This window comes from Trachemys scripta, chromosome 2 (assembly GCF_013100865.1).
Source record: "Trachemys scripta elegans isolate TJP31775 chromosome 2, CAS_Tse_1.0, whole genome shotgun sequence".
Lineage (NCBI taxonomy): Eukaryota > Metazoa > Chordata > Testudines > Emydidae > Trachemys > Trachemys scripta.
The window spans coordinates 149781730-149797824 of record NC_048299.1 but is presented as its reverse complement, the minus strand read 5'-3'; the positions used below and the strand labels follow the sequence as shown (position 1 = coordinate 149797824).

Below are 16095 nucleotides of genomic sequence, written 5' to 3'. Positions count from 1 at the left end.
TTATAAAAACAAACAAAAATGTCCCCCTTTAAAAAAAAAAAAAAAATTCAGGTGGTTCCACGATGGGTCAAAAGTGGGAGAAGGGGGAGGTTGGGAAAATTTAATAATTTTTTTTCTAATTTCAAAATTTGATCTCATTTTCAAAATTTGAAAAGTTTAATAAACGAGTTCTACATATGAGCTGTGTAACCCATAGTCCTAGCAAATAATTAGTTATTTGAGAATTGTCCCCTTATTGCCCAAGTGTTTAATTTGACATTTCTTTTGGTTAAAATTCCCTAGGAAAATATCCTTTTTAAGCAAACACATTAAGCTACAATCCCAGCTAAATTTATAACTGATTTAATCCAAAACCATAAACACATTTATTCTTTTGCTGACAGAACAAAGGCTGCATTTTTAGACCCACTGCTTTTAATTTATGGCTGAAATGCCTAAAATATTTTAAGGGTATCTGTGCCTTTGCCAGGAAACCTGCATTAATAGGACTGAAAAATAAAAATGAACTACTAGACAACTTTCTAGGTGGCCGGTTCTTGGTCAGCTCCAAAGACTGAAGATGTTCAAATCCAGAGCTTTGGTTTGGATACATCCCAAATGCAATTTGCACTTCCAGTTTAAATGATAAAAGTATCTTTCTGGTATGATGCATACTGTATCGAGCAAGCTGATTTGCACATATTTAAGATGAAGTGCTTTTAAAAAATATAATTTACTTTAGTAAATTAGTAATCTGTTAAAGGTTTTAGAAAGGTGGCCAAGAACTCACTCAAAACTTTTCTAAAGATGTAATAATTCTTCTGCAGAGTACATGGGACGTTATTCTTTCTTTATGTCCTTTCCTGCTTTCTAATCTTAGGAAGCATTGTTGCAAAGAAAACTGATCCCAATCTGGAAGGGAAAGTGCTAACTTTGTGCAAAAAGCTGGAACAAATGGTTCAGATAAAACTGAGATAAAAGTTTTCTGTTCATGGCAACCTTAGAGCTTTAATCTTTCTGTAACTATAATATATTGGTACTTTTAAATTCAGTGCTTGGTGCCTGTCTTGTATAGCACTAATACTTCTGCCATCCAGTAAATATAAATATAGATATCAACTATCTTGTTCTGAAAGAGGTTTTATCTGCTGTTGGGATGGCTTAAATATTAGGGACCTAATTCTTATTTTACACTAAACCTGGTTTACACCACTCGGGCAACGTAAAGGGGTCTCAAAGTGAGTGTAAATGTAATTTACCAGAGTTGCGTAAAGCGGCCTCAGTGTAAATGAGAACCAGGTCCTAGGTTTGTAGTACCTAAAGCCTCATTCTTCATTGCCTTACACCTTGTGTAGTCATGTGCATCTGTGCATTGTGGGTGTGAAATCTGTCATTCCGACTCAGTGGTGGCACACTTCCACTCTGCACAGGTGTAAAAAGCTGACGGATGTGCAAAGCAGTGAGGCATTAATGCCAATCAACTCATAGGAATCTCAGGTTACCTCCCTCCATCATTCTGACAAAATAGGTCCACATGGGGTTCTTTCAGGTAACTTTAAAAACTGGTGTTCTGGGTGGGCACTCTTTGGCACTGTCCATAAGAGGTTGGACAACAGCAAGCTAGGTAGAGAAATTGACCAGAAGTCAGAGTCTGATTTCATTAAAGACACTGGCAAAACTCCTGCTGATTTCCATGATCGTGTGGCGGTGGAAAGAGAGATCATGTTGTGGATTAGAATGACTGAGCTAAAGTAAATCACTAGGATTTAACATATTTTTGTGAGATTAATACCTTTCAAGTTGGGTGTTTTACCTCTTTGAAATCTGAGCAGCAAATAGCCCTTCAGGGCATGGGGGAGAAAAGCACCTTGCAAACACAATAGTGCACTTTTACCTAATCAGTTCTATAAACCACCTGTCACTCTGGGATCTAGGTGCCATGTCTAGACTGTAGATGAGTGAGAGCTGTCCAGAGGGAACAGTCGGGTCTCATGTCCTGTTTGTAGGGAAATTCACTATATCAGGGATGAGAGAGGAATCAGATGTCTCTGATGATAAATGAATAAAGAACGCACGTGGCATGTAGATTCTTTTGTGAATTTGGAGCTAATAAAAGACGCCAGCTTGATAGTCGTAGGATCTGAAGTCCTTTGTTTATCCTCATAACAGGCATGCTGTGGGCAGTGACAGGGCATGCTGCTGTACACCCTCCTGCCAATGTGTCTCAATCCTGCCCTGAAGTGACCACCTCTAGGAGTGAAAAGGAGACTTCAGTCTCATAGACCCGTTCGCACCTTCTGCTTTCTGCTGAGACTGCCAAAGGGGCATCAGTTGTGATGCAGATGCCAGCATCCATGGACAACTGGGCTAAGATCACTAGCTCATAGGCATTGAATGGTTATCAGGTGGTGGTAATAATTTATTGGCATTGACCAGAACTGAAACGGTCAATGGCCTTAGAAACTGCTTTTCACTGAGACGGATATTCCAGGATCCTATCTTCCCTTTTTATTTGTTTGCGCTCTGTTCAAAACACAAGCACAATTCATGTTGAATGCAGGGCAGATGTGGAGGACTGGTAATGTATCAAAAACAAAAGTTGAGGGATCACAGTGCCTCAGTGGGTTCAGACTGAGCTTGTAGACTATGTTATGCAACAGGGTCTTGTCTTAGCTTAGAAAGGAGATGAATAAGAGGGGACATAAGAATGGCCACACTGGGTCAGACCAAAGGTCTGTCTAGCCCAGTATCCTGTCTTCCAGCAGTGGCCAATGCCAGGTGCTCCAGAGGGAATGAACAGAACAGGGAATCATCAAGTGATCCATCCCCTGTTGCCCATTCCGAGCTTCTGGCAAACAGAGGCAAGGTACACCATCCCTGCCCATCCTGGCTAATAGCCATTGATGGACCTATCCTCCATGAACTTATCTAGTTCTTTCTTGAACCCTGTTATAGTCTTGGCCTTCATAACATCCTCTGGCAAGGAGTTCCACAGGCTGACTGTGCGTTGTGTGAAGAAATACTTCTTTGTGACATAAAAGTATATAAATGAATGCTCAGGGTAGATCAAGATCTTCTGCTCCCCCATCTCATAGCACAAGCTCAGAGGGACATTCAATGAAATTAAAAGGACTTGAAGATTTTATCATAATTTTTACAAATTAATTGCATTGAAAAGTGGGAACTTCCAAATGAATAAAAGGAAATGCTCCTTCACCCAGTGAGTGATTAAACCATGGAACTCCTTGAGGCCAAGAACTTAGCAAGATTCCAAAAGGGATCAGATACTTACAGGGGTATCAAGAATATCCAGAGTAGTTATAATTTGATCTGGATTTGGAATTTAAACACCCTCAAATTTCAGAGATGCAATTTATGATTTTGTTCCAGCGTTGACTCTGTGAAGCCCTACAGATCAGCTGCCCTTAAAAATAAATAGAAATATTGTCCGTTGATTTAGTCCCCTTGGAAACTGGCAAGCTTAGGCTGTCCTGCTCTGTGGGTTCTATTCCCAGTTCTGCCACTAACTTGCTGTGTGAGTTTGGCCAAGTCACTTCCCCTTCTCTATGTCTCCATTTCCCATCTGTTGAATGGCTACGGTGAGAGTTGCTATCGCTTCGAAAGAAATTTGAGATCATTAGCTAGTAGCTTTTCAAAGACTCAAATGGGAGTTAGGCAGCCAACTCTTGTTCACTTTCAATGGGAGTTGGGTACCCAACAGCCGTCAGTACCTTTGAAAATCTCTCCCATGAGTGTGAAGACTTATTTATTAGTAGCACTGGCTCGAGCCTGGGAGCCAGTTGACTAGAGTCAATTTGAGCATCTCTAACTGTATACGCGTAGCGTTATTGAGTTAAGTGTGATGGCTGTGAGACCACACTAGTGTACAACGTTCAGCTGCGGAATATACCCAGCCAGTTGTTGCGTTTTGTAGGGTCTGTGGGCTGGAGCCCCATGATGGGCCTTTCGCACATCCAGCCTCCGCAGATTAGAAGAGCTGCTCAGACAACTCGCTTTCTTGACCATGTCAGTGCAGATGCGAGGATCCCGCTGCACGATGACCTGCAGAACCCGCCGAAGACAAGATTAAAATCCCGCAACCCTCTATGGAACCGCATCAAGACCCTTACCCTCAACTTCGACAGTGAGGCTCAGTGGAGAGTCACATGGAGTGTTTTGACTGCTGAAAGCAAACAGCTTGTCGTTGACGCTGCCACGGAACCACCGGGTTTTGATTTATGTCAGTAAGACTGGTGCGGATTGAGTTACATCAGGGCATCTCCTGGGAGATGTGGACAAACCCTCTTTAAATGGAAAATGAGGCAATCCCCTGTATGTGACTGTGGTCATCAGGCACAAACGATGGAGCACGTCATGCCCGAGTGTCCCCTTCGTTTGGGCTTGAAGGACATTCTCCAGCTCACTGCTGCGGCAATGTGCTGGCTATCATACCTAGATAGAAATTGATAGTTGTTGCTACCTACCCAAGCCACGTGAAAGAAGACGCTTGAGCCCAGCATGGGGTATGTGGGACATGTACAGACTTCCAGGCATGCCTATCCTAAGCCTGCTTTACATTGTACATTCTCTACATTTTTAAGGTCAGGCTTGACAAAGCCCTGGCTGGGATGATTTAGTTGGTGTTGGTCCTGCTTTGAGCAGGGGGTTGGACTAGATGACCTCTTGAGGTCCCTTCCAACCCTGATATTCTATGATTCTATGGAAAGGATTTGACAGTATAGCAATACCGGCAAACCCTGCTAGTGGAGACAAAGCTTTTACCAGCAAAATAATTCTTTTGCCCAAACAAAATAACCTACACCCACCAAAATCACTTCTCTGCTGGTATAACTACGTTTGCACCGGGCCTTTTGCCAGCATAGCTGTGTTGGTTAGGGGTGTAATTTCTTTCATGCTCCTGGCCAGCATAGCTATGCTAGCAAAACTTTGAAGAGTAGATGAGGCCCCAGTGTATTTCCCTTTTGGCTGGCACGTGCCCTGTTACTCCAGGCATGAGCTGAGAGTGCCAATGTGGAGAAATTATTTTGACTAAGTTTAAAATCCCTATTGGATTTTTAGAGTGCAAATAACAAAAGGAAATGGAGAACCTGGTAAAGAAGTACATAAAGCTATAATTATTTTTCCATATTACATGTCTGTAAAATAAAACACACAAATAAAACACACACACTTGCAGCTAGGCAGTATGACTCTTTTGTGCATCATTATGATACACATAAGTTAGAATGCAAGAAAATAATATAAGCAATTACTGTGCACATTATACTAGCAAAAATTTAAACCCAACAGCAAGCTGTGTCAGTGGGGGGCAGTTCAAATTACTGGGTGAAACTCTCTGGCTTGTATCAGCGGGGTAGCCGGGTTAGTCTGTATCCACAAAAACAACAAGGAGTCCGGTGGCACCTTAAAGACTAACAGATTTATTTGGGCATAAGCTTTCGTGGGCACTTCTTCAGATGCTTCTTCTCTGGCTTGTGTTATGCAGGAGATCAGACTAGATGATCATAAACCTTCTGATCTATGAAATTATTCAACTCTGTAGTTAGTGGGTGAAATTCTGGCTCCATTGAAGTCAGTGGGAATTTCAGTGGGGCCAGGATTTCATCCAGTGTAAGTGCAGTTACAATAATTACTGTCTGTCTATACTTGTGGTTTTGTTTTTTTGGCTGTTTCCCTACAATGGATTCTCTTGGCGCTCTGTTCTCGTGGCATAGTTGTGCGGGGGAGGGAAAGGGGCTGTAAAGTTCTTTTGTCTGGACAGGCCCTTGAGCTGCTTAAAACATGCATTTAGTGGCAGAATAGGAGGGATTTAAAGAAATCTCTCTGATTTGATCATAGTGCTAACTGTGCACGTAGTAACTGTGTTCAGAAATGTCACATAAACTGGTGAAAGCCACATGAGCTTTGGGGTGTCCAGTAATAGCAGCATTACACCTCATGGTCCACACTCTGCTCCCATTGACATCAAAGTAAATATGTAGACTCCAGCAAAGTCAGCGGCGTTACTCCAGCTTAATATCAATGTAAGTGAGATCAAAATCTGACCTATTGTTTTCAATAAGCAACCATAGCATTAACAGGGACTGTCTTTTTGTTCTGTGTTTGTACAGCGCCTGGCACAATAGGGTCCTGGTCCACGACTAAGGATCCTAGGCACTACGGTAATGCAAATAAACACTTGGCAATAAATAATTGAGAGGAACGATGACGAGCATGAATATTTTAGACATGGAAAGATGGAGACTATATTACTTTTTCCTGCATAATCAGTTTTGAGTCAACTCAGCTGCCCACCTCAGAGGGCCTGATTATAGTTCATTGAAATCAATGGAAAGGCTTCCATTAGCATCAGTGGGCTCTGGATCAGGTCCTGAGTTCTTAGTTTCTGAACAGATGCTGTTATGTAAGGCCAGGTGTACTCCCTGATTCTGCAGGTGTAGAATTTGCCACAGACTCGCCCCTTGCTTCAAAATCTAGAATTTGTTGTTGTTTTGGTCCATAAAATTGTGAAGAAAACCTTCCAAATGTGATGCAAGTGTAACACGTGCAATGTTTTTCTGAGTCTAACGCCAACTTGAAACAATAGGTCTGAGACTGGTATAAACTGTTTCCTTTAGCTCGGCAGTTTGTTCACTCTGAAACGTAATGGTGGCAGTTGGGCAAAGTGTTTAAGTATGTGAGTAGTCCAGTTCAAGTCAATGGAACCACTTGCTTAAAGTTAAGCAAATGCTGAACTACTTTGCTGAACTGGGGCCTTGAACGTCAGTATTATTAACTATTTCATGGCTGATCATTTTAGGATAAAAACCCAGCTGATGTGTTTATTCCATGATCCCAAACCACAATTTTAAAAAAAATCTGACACACAACTCTTGTCTGGGCAATTTCAAAAGATTTCCCTCCAAACATCAAAAAGGCTTTGTCCCTATTAAGAATGGGCTCCTTGGGCAGTTCCTTATTTTTTTAAATGAAGCCACTGTTTTTTGGCTCCATCTTGGCAACAGGCAGCATACCAAGCGCTCTCCAAACGGGTCTCCCCAATGCAAATGCCAACTCTAGCTACACGGTCACTGCAGCATAAAGCACGTAGTTCTCTTTCCAGACAATAGTTCATGACTCTTTGGTTGAAAGATGTAATGAGACTAGGGCTGCTCAGTGCAAAGGCACTGAATGTGATTCTTTGTTCAGAGAAAGCAAGGCTCTGCCTTCTCCTATGAGATAGTGGTTAGGATAGAAACGCCTTCTGAGAAGCGGGGTGTGTTGTTTGGAAGCTGTTATCATGTTCTCTTGAAGGGGGCAGGAGGGAAGGGCTGGATATTTTGACCTAAATGAGAGATAATGGACCCTGCAGTGGTTGCATTTTGCAGCCAAGTAATCTACAGTTTAAACATGCTTAATCAAATTATTGGGTAACGAGGCTGTTTTGTTCTGTTTTGGATTATACACAGAAGGATATGTGAAAGTTTGTGCCTCCATAAATCTTATTTCCAGATGCTTTGGCTAAATTTAGTTGCTTTAAGAACATTTTATCCACTGTGGGTGAGAGGCATTGTTGTTGGTTTAGTGGTTAAAACAGGACCATGAGTTAGGAGTCCTGGTTTTCTTCTGCAGCTCTGCTACAGATCAATTGTCCGTGTCCTTCAACTGCCCTGGCTCAATTTCCCCATCTGTAGAAGAGAGAATAACACCCACCTTTGTAAAGTGTGTTGAGATTCTCATGTGAAAGGCACTATATAAATACAAAGTATTTACTTGTCTAGGCACATACCACTCATTGGTGCAAAGCCCGTTAATATGTGGCCGTGCCATTGACTGGATTGTCACCTTTTCGATAAATGAATATTGTTGATATGGCATATATAGAACTGACACAATGATCCTGATCCTGCTTTCGTTGAAAGCAAAGACAAAGTTCCAGTTGATTTTAGTGGAAGCAAGGACAGGCCCAGTGATTTGCAAATGGTTGTGGTGTTAGTATGGCAAATTAAGTCTTCTCCAGACCTCTTGGACAGAGTCTGGTACAAAGTGAGGTCTTGTGGGTTTTGAGTTTGTGTGTCTGTGTTCTTCTTTGGGTTTTCTGCTGCATGTGTGGCGCTGGTGATACCTGATCTTTCAAGTCCCACTGGCTGGTGCTTCGGAGATCAGGAATGTACTATGTTTCATCTTGTGGCCCACACACACAATGGAGCGTATGAGTAAAACCAGACCCGCTCCTCATCTCAAATATACCATCCCTGCCCAGTTGTACCACCACCATGTACCAGCCCTTGCCAAGTTGTGTGCACTCCTGGTAGACTACACTGACTTCCCGCTCATTTGTGGCTACAGTTCAGGGCCTGGATACTTTGGAGAGCCCTGGATAAATACTGGCTATCTCCTTCGACTACAAGGATAACTCACGTATCCTGTCTCCAGGGATGATCAGTGTATGACGCTTCAGAAGAAAGCAACCCCTAATCTCTGCACATACTGCATCTGTCAATTGTGCAATGCTGTGTTTGTGGGAAATAGAATTCCTTCCTGATGCCTGCAAGGAATCAGCTTTTGCCCTGAAGCATGAGATTCATCTCCCTTTATCTTAGTCTTTATAACTACAGTTGCTGCTGTTGGTCATAAAATTATTCATTGTCCTCTTAAATCCAGATGCAGTGTTTGCCCCTTTGACCTGCCCTGTTAATGAATTCCCCAGGCTGGCTACACATTGCTGAAAACATATTGTCTTAAATTTACCTGCTGTTAATCAAATCTGGTGACCTCCTTATTCTCATGTAAATGAAACAAAGTGATGCATTGCTAATAATTATGCTCAAAGGATGCGATTATTAGAACAAGCCCAATTTCTCTCTCTCTGTAATGGCTAATACTTTTCCTTCTGTCTCTCTCAGCTCAGATTAAATTTTCTAGACTTCAAGGTTAGTTTTGCACAACCATTTTCATTAGAGAAAACAAAGGAAAAGAACAGCTCTTCTAAGCTTCCAAGTTCCATAGAGGAAAGAATGCAACTGAGGCTTACTTATAAAAAAGATAAATTTAACTTCAAATATTACTTTTGGGGGCCAAAGTTGATGCACTTTTAAGTTGTACATGAAGGATTTGTATGTCTTCATGCCAGGAACATGTTTATTTGGTGGGTGCAGATTACTTTTTCTTTTAAGCCCCCTAAAGGTCAGTTTAAACACACACAATAAAAAGTCCAAACAGGCCATCTACAGCTATTTAAGCTGTCTTGGATGCAGCTGGCTCCAAGGAATAAGACGCCCCAGTTGCAAACAGTAAAGCTCCCAGGGAAAATATGCCAGCAATTTGTCTTTCAAAACTTTGCACATAAGAGTTGGGTAGGAGATTTTATACACAGTGACTCTGTGCTCTTGTTTAATTCAATCGAGCAAAGCAAGACACTGTATATCTTGCCTATCTTTGGTGAATAGTGGTGGAAGTATGTTTTTTCTGCTCAAGGCCATTACCTGGGGCGGTCTGAAACATTCTCCCTGTATGGGAGGAGTCTTGCTGTCCTCTCCCTGCCACCTCCCCCCCCCCGGTATGTTCTTTAATGATGAAACTTAATTTAAACCAAATCTTAAAAAGGAGGATTGTGTAGAGCCCGCCCACCTCTGTTACACGCTCAACGTATCTGACTGTTTTTGTTGGAAGCTAAAGCAGTTTCTTAGGGAGAAATGGTGACTTGCATTTATATTGTGCTTTTTAGTTTCACAGAAGCCCAAAGTACTTAAAAGCTATATGTAGCAATCACTTCACCCCCTTCACTGAAAAGCAGCCACCTTTGAGGTGGAACATTACACATCATTAAACAGTGTTTTAAGACAGAGAGCGGAGTAGCATCCAATTAAACCACAGGAGGAATTTCAGTTGGTAGAATATAATTAGGCAGTTAGAATTTGGCCAGGATGCCCGGGTTTAATCTTCTAATTTTGTGAAAGTGCTATGGGATTATTAATGAGCGCAGACTGTTTGATTTTACATCACATCTGAAGAATGGCACCTCCAGTAGCCCTGTGTGCCCTAGCACTGCCTACTGGGATCTCTGTTCAGAAGTGACTAATGGGCAAGAATTCTATTCACCTGAATCATCCGCACCACTTCCTGCTGCACCTTGGGGTGTTTTGGAGCTGTCCATCCAAGTAATGGCCTGGCCCAATCCTTCCTAGCTTTAGTGATCTGGCAGATTTCCTGCAATGGACAGCATGACTGCAGGCAGTTTCTTTAGTCAGAGTAGTACACGGTACTTTTATGAAAACTTTCAGAAGTACTTGGTCCCCCTTCCCACATCCTGAACCCCACGTTTCTGGCCCTGCCCCGGAGCCTGCACCCCCATTTAGAGCCGTAACCCCCTCCCACACCCCAACACCCTGCCCCAGCCCAGTGAAAGTGAGTGAGGGTGGGGGAGAGCAAGCCACTCAGGGAGGGGGAATGTAGTGAGTAGGGATGGGGCCTCAGGACAGGGAGGCGGGGCCTCGGGGAAGGGGCAGGGCTAGGTTGTTTGGTTTTGTGCGATTGGAAAGTTGGCAGCCCTATCCAGGAGATCAGACTGGATGATCACAGTGGTCCCTTCTGTCCTTTGTTTCTATGATTCTTTGCGGGGCGGGGGGGGGAACCTTAGTCAGTTGAAAATCTCCCCCAATAATGCATTCATTGGAGTTACACCTGGTGTGAGTGTGGCCCAGTATTGATCAACACTAACAAAGCAGCCTAAGAAAATAAGTGTTTATGAACAAATGCCTATTTTAGGAACTGCAGGAAATTCACATAACCTGCCCACTCATTGCTGCATTATTTGTAGCTCTACAGTATTTTAAAGAAAGTTAGTCTGTGATATAATTTCCGGTGTGGTAAGCCGTAGTCATTTGTTTATATTGGCTCCAGGCCAGGAAGTAATATACTTCGCCCTGACGGAAACGATAGGCATTTGATGTTGTGAATTTCCTGATGCAGCAATTGAAGATTTTTTTTTTTTTTTAATTATGTTCAAAGGGCGCCCTTCGCATGCAAACCCTCTGAAGTAGGAGCCACTTTGCTAGAGTCAGCTGGTAACATTTGCCAGGTTAATGTCCCTCCTTGAAAATGCAGTGTACTTCCCTCCCACTGCTTCTGTACTTCACCTCTGCAATTCCTGGGAGTAGCTAGCCAAGAGACAACTGAAATCTAAATATGCCTTCGCTGCTCTGAGTTTAAAGTCTTAGAAAAATGAGAAAGCTGCACTTGTGTAACTTAAGGTGTGAATTTAAACCAGTGTAGTTTAAAATGATGTAAAAGGCTATTTGTGCAATTAAAAGCCAATTCAAATTACAATAGTGCAACTTTCTAATCTAGACAAGGCCTCAGTGCCCATCATGACAGCTTTTCCCAGGTACAGTGCTAACTCTACAAGGCTGCTGAGCAAGACTAGTGTAGGGACTGCCGGCTTGGGGTCTGATCCTGTTCCCATTGAAACTCAGTGACAGTATTTGCATTGGCATTGCTTTAGTTAGAGATGTAGCTCATGGTGAATCACAAGCTTGCTTGTTAACATGTTCCCTACTCAGACACCAGCAACACTCACTCATGCCAGAGATGTGCTGGATCACTGGGTAGCAGCCACGCCCTGCGGTAGTAGGCCCAGGCAACAAATATGGAGCATTAGAATTGCCCCTGAAATGGAAAATCTTCGTCTTGCGTGTGCTTGACAAACTTGCTCTCCCACCCGCTTTCTGAAGGGTTAGTAAATAAGGGCATTTGTCGTATAATTGGTCCAGGACCAATACTTGTGTAACGATTTCCTTTCCCCTGCTCAGTGGCGTAGCCAGGTTCTAAGAGCAGGGGGAGCAAACATTAAAAAGGCGCCCCCCCCTTGGCTCCTCCTCTGGCCACGCCCCCTTGGCTCCTCCTTGGCCGCTCCGCACCCCCCTCTCATGGCTCCTCCCGTGTCGCCCCTATGCCCCCCTTGGCTCCTCCTCTGGCTGCTCCGCACCCCCCTCCCATGGCTCCTCCGGCCGTGCCGCCCCTACGGGCCCTCCCCCATGGCTCCTCCGGCCGCGCTGCTGCCATGCTGCACCCCCCCTTCAAGCTTGGGGTGCAGCAGCGCCCTCCCAGTTCCAGCCCCATGTGTGTGCAGAGAACAGAGGGGGTTACAGCCTGGATCAAGGTTACAGGGCCTGGCTCTGCTCTGGGGTTCTGACCCCTCACGGCTGGCCAGGAACGCAGCTCCTGGCGGGTCCGAGCCAGCTCCATTCATCTGTCTCCTTCCCCTTCCTCGCCAGGGGCCACCCTCGCTCCTCCGGCCGCACTGTCCGTCCCCCCCACCCCCGGCTCCTCCAGCCGTGCCGTCAGGGCGGGCTCCAGGCACCAGCCTGGCAAGCAGGTTCTTGGGGTGGCCGCTCCAGAGAGGGGCGGCATGTCCAGCTATTCGGCGGCAATTTGGTGGACGGTCCTTCACTCCCGCTCAGAGCGAAGGCCCTCCTGCCGAATTGCTGCTGCAGATCGCGATCGCGGCTTTTAAAAAAAATTTTTTTGGCTGCTTGGGACGGCCAAAACCCTGGAGTCAGCCCTGCGTGCCGTGCCGCCCCCGCAGCCCCCCCCATAGCTCCGCTCCTCCAGCCATTCCATCCCCCCATGGATCCTCCAGCCGTGCTGCCCCCTCCCCATGGCTCCTCCAGTTGTGCTGCCCCCCCTTGCCTGCAGGAGCCCAGCGCCGGCCCGGCAGGCCAAGCTTCAGAGCGGAGTGTGGGCCCCGCCCGCTGGCGCCATGGTAATCCCTAACTAAGGTGCCGCTTTTGGAAAATTTGCTGAGGGGAAGCGGCTGCTTCCCCTGCACCGCCCCAGCTACACTACTGCCCCTGCTTGGGTCATTAGCAGGGTTTGAATGCAGGACCTTTAGCATCACAGCACAGAGCTCTGCCACTCCAGGTAGCTGCTAAGAAGTTAGTATGTTCTTATTCTTGAGTGGACCTGCTGCAGGAGGGAGATGTGACATGCACATTCCCAGTCTGTTACGCTCCGAATAGCTACTAGTCAGTAAAATCATTTGCAGTGCTCTTCCAAAGGGTTTGGCCAGTTGCAAGACATCAGATTGCAGCATCTGATTATCTTCATGCTCTCTTGCTCCACTTCACTTCCCGTATGATTATATTTTTTCATCTCTCTCCCCCACTTCTAGCAATCTACAATTATGAGGCTGTCCAAGATGTGGAGCTCTCCTTGCAGGTTGGTGATACGGTTCACATTTTGGAGATGTATGAAGGTAAGTCCCAGACCACCACCTTTCTATTTGGTAAAAGTTTAAATATCTGAAACAAGTTTTTTAAAATTATATCCCCAAAAACTAGAACATTTCAATGAAAAGTTTAGGAGAAATGATTTTGTTTTGTTGCTTCTGAAATTGTTTGTGGAAAGTATTTACCACTTTCTGACCAGCTCTAGTAGGATACAAAACTTGGATCCAGATCCAAACTTCCAGTCAAAGTCTGGTGGTGTTTGGCCGATTAAAAAGATGGGACAGTTTTGAAGTTTGCATCCAGACTTTCCCAATCTGAAGAAGCTTGTCGCAGGCTTGTCTCTAGTTTTGAAGGAGTTGAAGTTATTCTCAACTCATGAAATACAAGGCGTATTACTCGTTTTGGCATGTGAGCATTCTTCATGTGCTACATATTTCTCTAACTTAAATGTCTTTGTGTGTAATGTGTGGTGATGTTTGAGAAAGTTCCTGTGTAATAATGGCGCTTTCTTACTCCAAATCTTGTTTCCCTGTCTCTCTCTGAGTTACATCTGCCTGCCATATTGACACATCCAAAGAATTTTACACATTTGGATCCCGGAGAGCTAGTGAATATAAATGCAAGCTGGATTCTGTTCTGCCTCAGACATCAACAAACTAAGGCCTTATCTACATGGGACATTACTGAATGGCAACCAAGTGCGCTGTAAATTCACACCCTGGCTTGCCGCTCAGTAACGTCCTGTGTAGACAAGCCCTTAGTTCCAGTCACAGGATCTTTCTTATCAATGGGATGATGTCATGGATTTTCAGACCCAAGGTGCTCTTTTCAGATCTGCCAGTTAGAAAAAATCACCATTTTTTCGATTTGTAAACTGAACTGAGACATCTTGAGGAAGAAGAGTTCCAGAACCCCAGAATATGTGTGACACTTTATGGAGCCACTTGCAGCCCAATCAGCACACAGCTGCAGCCCATGTGACATCCTCAGGGCCATACAGGTAGTATATATATTATGTGGGCTGCATCCACACTGCACAAGAGAGCTGCATATGCAGCCCACAATGGTAAATCGGTTGAGAACCGCTCCTGAGGGTTATTTTATGACTCCTATCACCGTAGCATCTGAGCTCCTTGTGTTGTTATGCAATATTTGCTGGGTATTTGTCCCTTTTAAATACAAGGATGTTCTGTACAGCACATCACTAGCTATTAAAAACTGCTTTAAAAAACAGTGCAAATGAAAATTAATACTTAGATCTTATAATACTTAGCTGTTAAACAGGGCTGTCTAATATTCTGCTGGGAACAGAATAGAGCCAGCAATATCCTGTAAAGAGTACACTTACCCATATCTCCGTTTCATGATATCTCTGTTCTCTCCAAAAGCCAAAAGGCCTTTCATGAATATAAATTGTCATCAGACTTCCACAAACTGCATCTATTGGGGGCGGGGACATGTACAACTCCCCCCACTTTGGTATCTCCATTGAGCAGGGCAAGTTGCTTGCTTAGCAATTTGCTGTTAGTGAGTTGGTCTCTTTCCACTTCTCTTTGACCTTGACACTGGAAACAGCCAGCCACCCTGATCTTACATGTCAAAGCAGATTATACTGCTGATGTGTATGTTAACAGTGATGTGTGTGGTAATGGATGAGTGTGTTTGTAAGAAATAGTTTAATAAGCAATAGAGCCAACATACGAGCCAATTTTGCAAAGAGGCGAGAGGCTTAAAGCTAAAAACAGCCTTTTTTTGTGAAGCTGGGTGTATCCTGAACTTACAAAAAATAGCAATTTTACATGGTTGTTCAGTTTCCTCCTTAGCCAGCTGTTAACAGAGATGTTGTCAAGTAGAGTAAATTAGTCCTCATGTTGTCTGCCGTCTGGCTGAAACTGCACAATCAGGAATTTAAACTGAGAGTGGATTGCAAGTTCTTTGCGATAGGGCTTTTTATTCTGTGTTTGTACAGTGCCTTGCACAACGGGATCCTGATCCATGACTGGTGCTGCTGGGTGCTACAGGAACACAAATAATAATTTTATTGGAAAGATGGAGGGAAATCAGGCAAGGCATTTGTGAATTATAAAGGTTCCAAAAAAAAAGAGGGGTGCAGGTGGCTCCTTGGGGAATTCTCTTACAGACGTGGGTACCTCTTCCTGCCTTCAGCTCCCCTCCACCCCCCCAAAAAAGAGGTTTCAGCATAGAAACTCCAAATTTTCTTTTGTCTTTTGCTGTGGACACTCTTGCAGGTCTGTGTTTCCTTTCTCTCGTGACCTCAGCTTTGTGTGTCCTAGTTTCCAGATGTGTGGGGGTTGTTCTTTTGAGAACAGCAGTGTTCCTGCAAGAAATGTCTTTATTCCTCCTGTGTTAATGCTGCATCTGTACAAGCTGAACTCCAGCTTAACAGAGGCCTTTTTTTTTTTTTGGTCTGAAAATCATCAGCTTTATATAGGTGCACAAGTCTCAAGTTCTATTTTCTCAGGATGATGGCTTCCCCAGAAAGGAAGCTCTGCCCTATAAAGTTTTTTCTCTGGGGCATATTAGTTACACCTCCAGTTTCCATCTGAGGGGTTGCTCTGAATCATGCAGAGGAGTGACATGAACCTGGCTTTCCCACATCCCAGTTGAGGGCCTTACCCCTAGACTAGAGTCAGTTTCTTTTTCTGGCCCAGTGAATATTGAATTATTTATACAAAGTGGAACAGCTCCAACACGAGATTGAGAGAGAGTCCGAGACAGTCTCTGCAGGCTGCTTGTCATGGCATTCACCAGGGATTTGGGAGACTCAAGTTCGAGTCCCTGGATGCTGTTTTTTTGCACGCACAAAAATTATTATTATTATTATTATTTTTTTTTTTTTTTTGAAAAAAATCTTCGTTTTGCTCCG

General features: G+C 44.1%; 1 protein-coding gene across 1 annotated transcript in view; it reads left to right on the top strand.

The window, feature by feature from the left end:
• Positions 1-16095, top strand: part of DOCK5 (dedicator of cytokinesis 5) — a 138419-nt gene that overhangs the window by 17704 nt on the left and 104620 nt on the right. The window contains exon 2 of the mRNA XM_034761830.1: positions 13151-13234. Within this exon, the coding sequence (XP_034617721.1) occupies positions 13151-13234 (84 nt within the window). The remainder of the gene's footprint in view (positions 1-13150; positions 13235-16095) is intronic.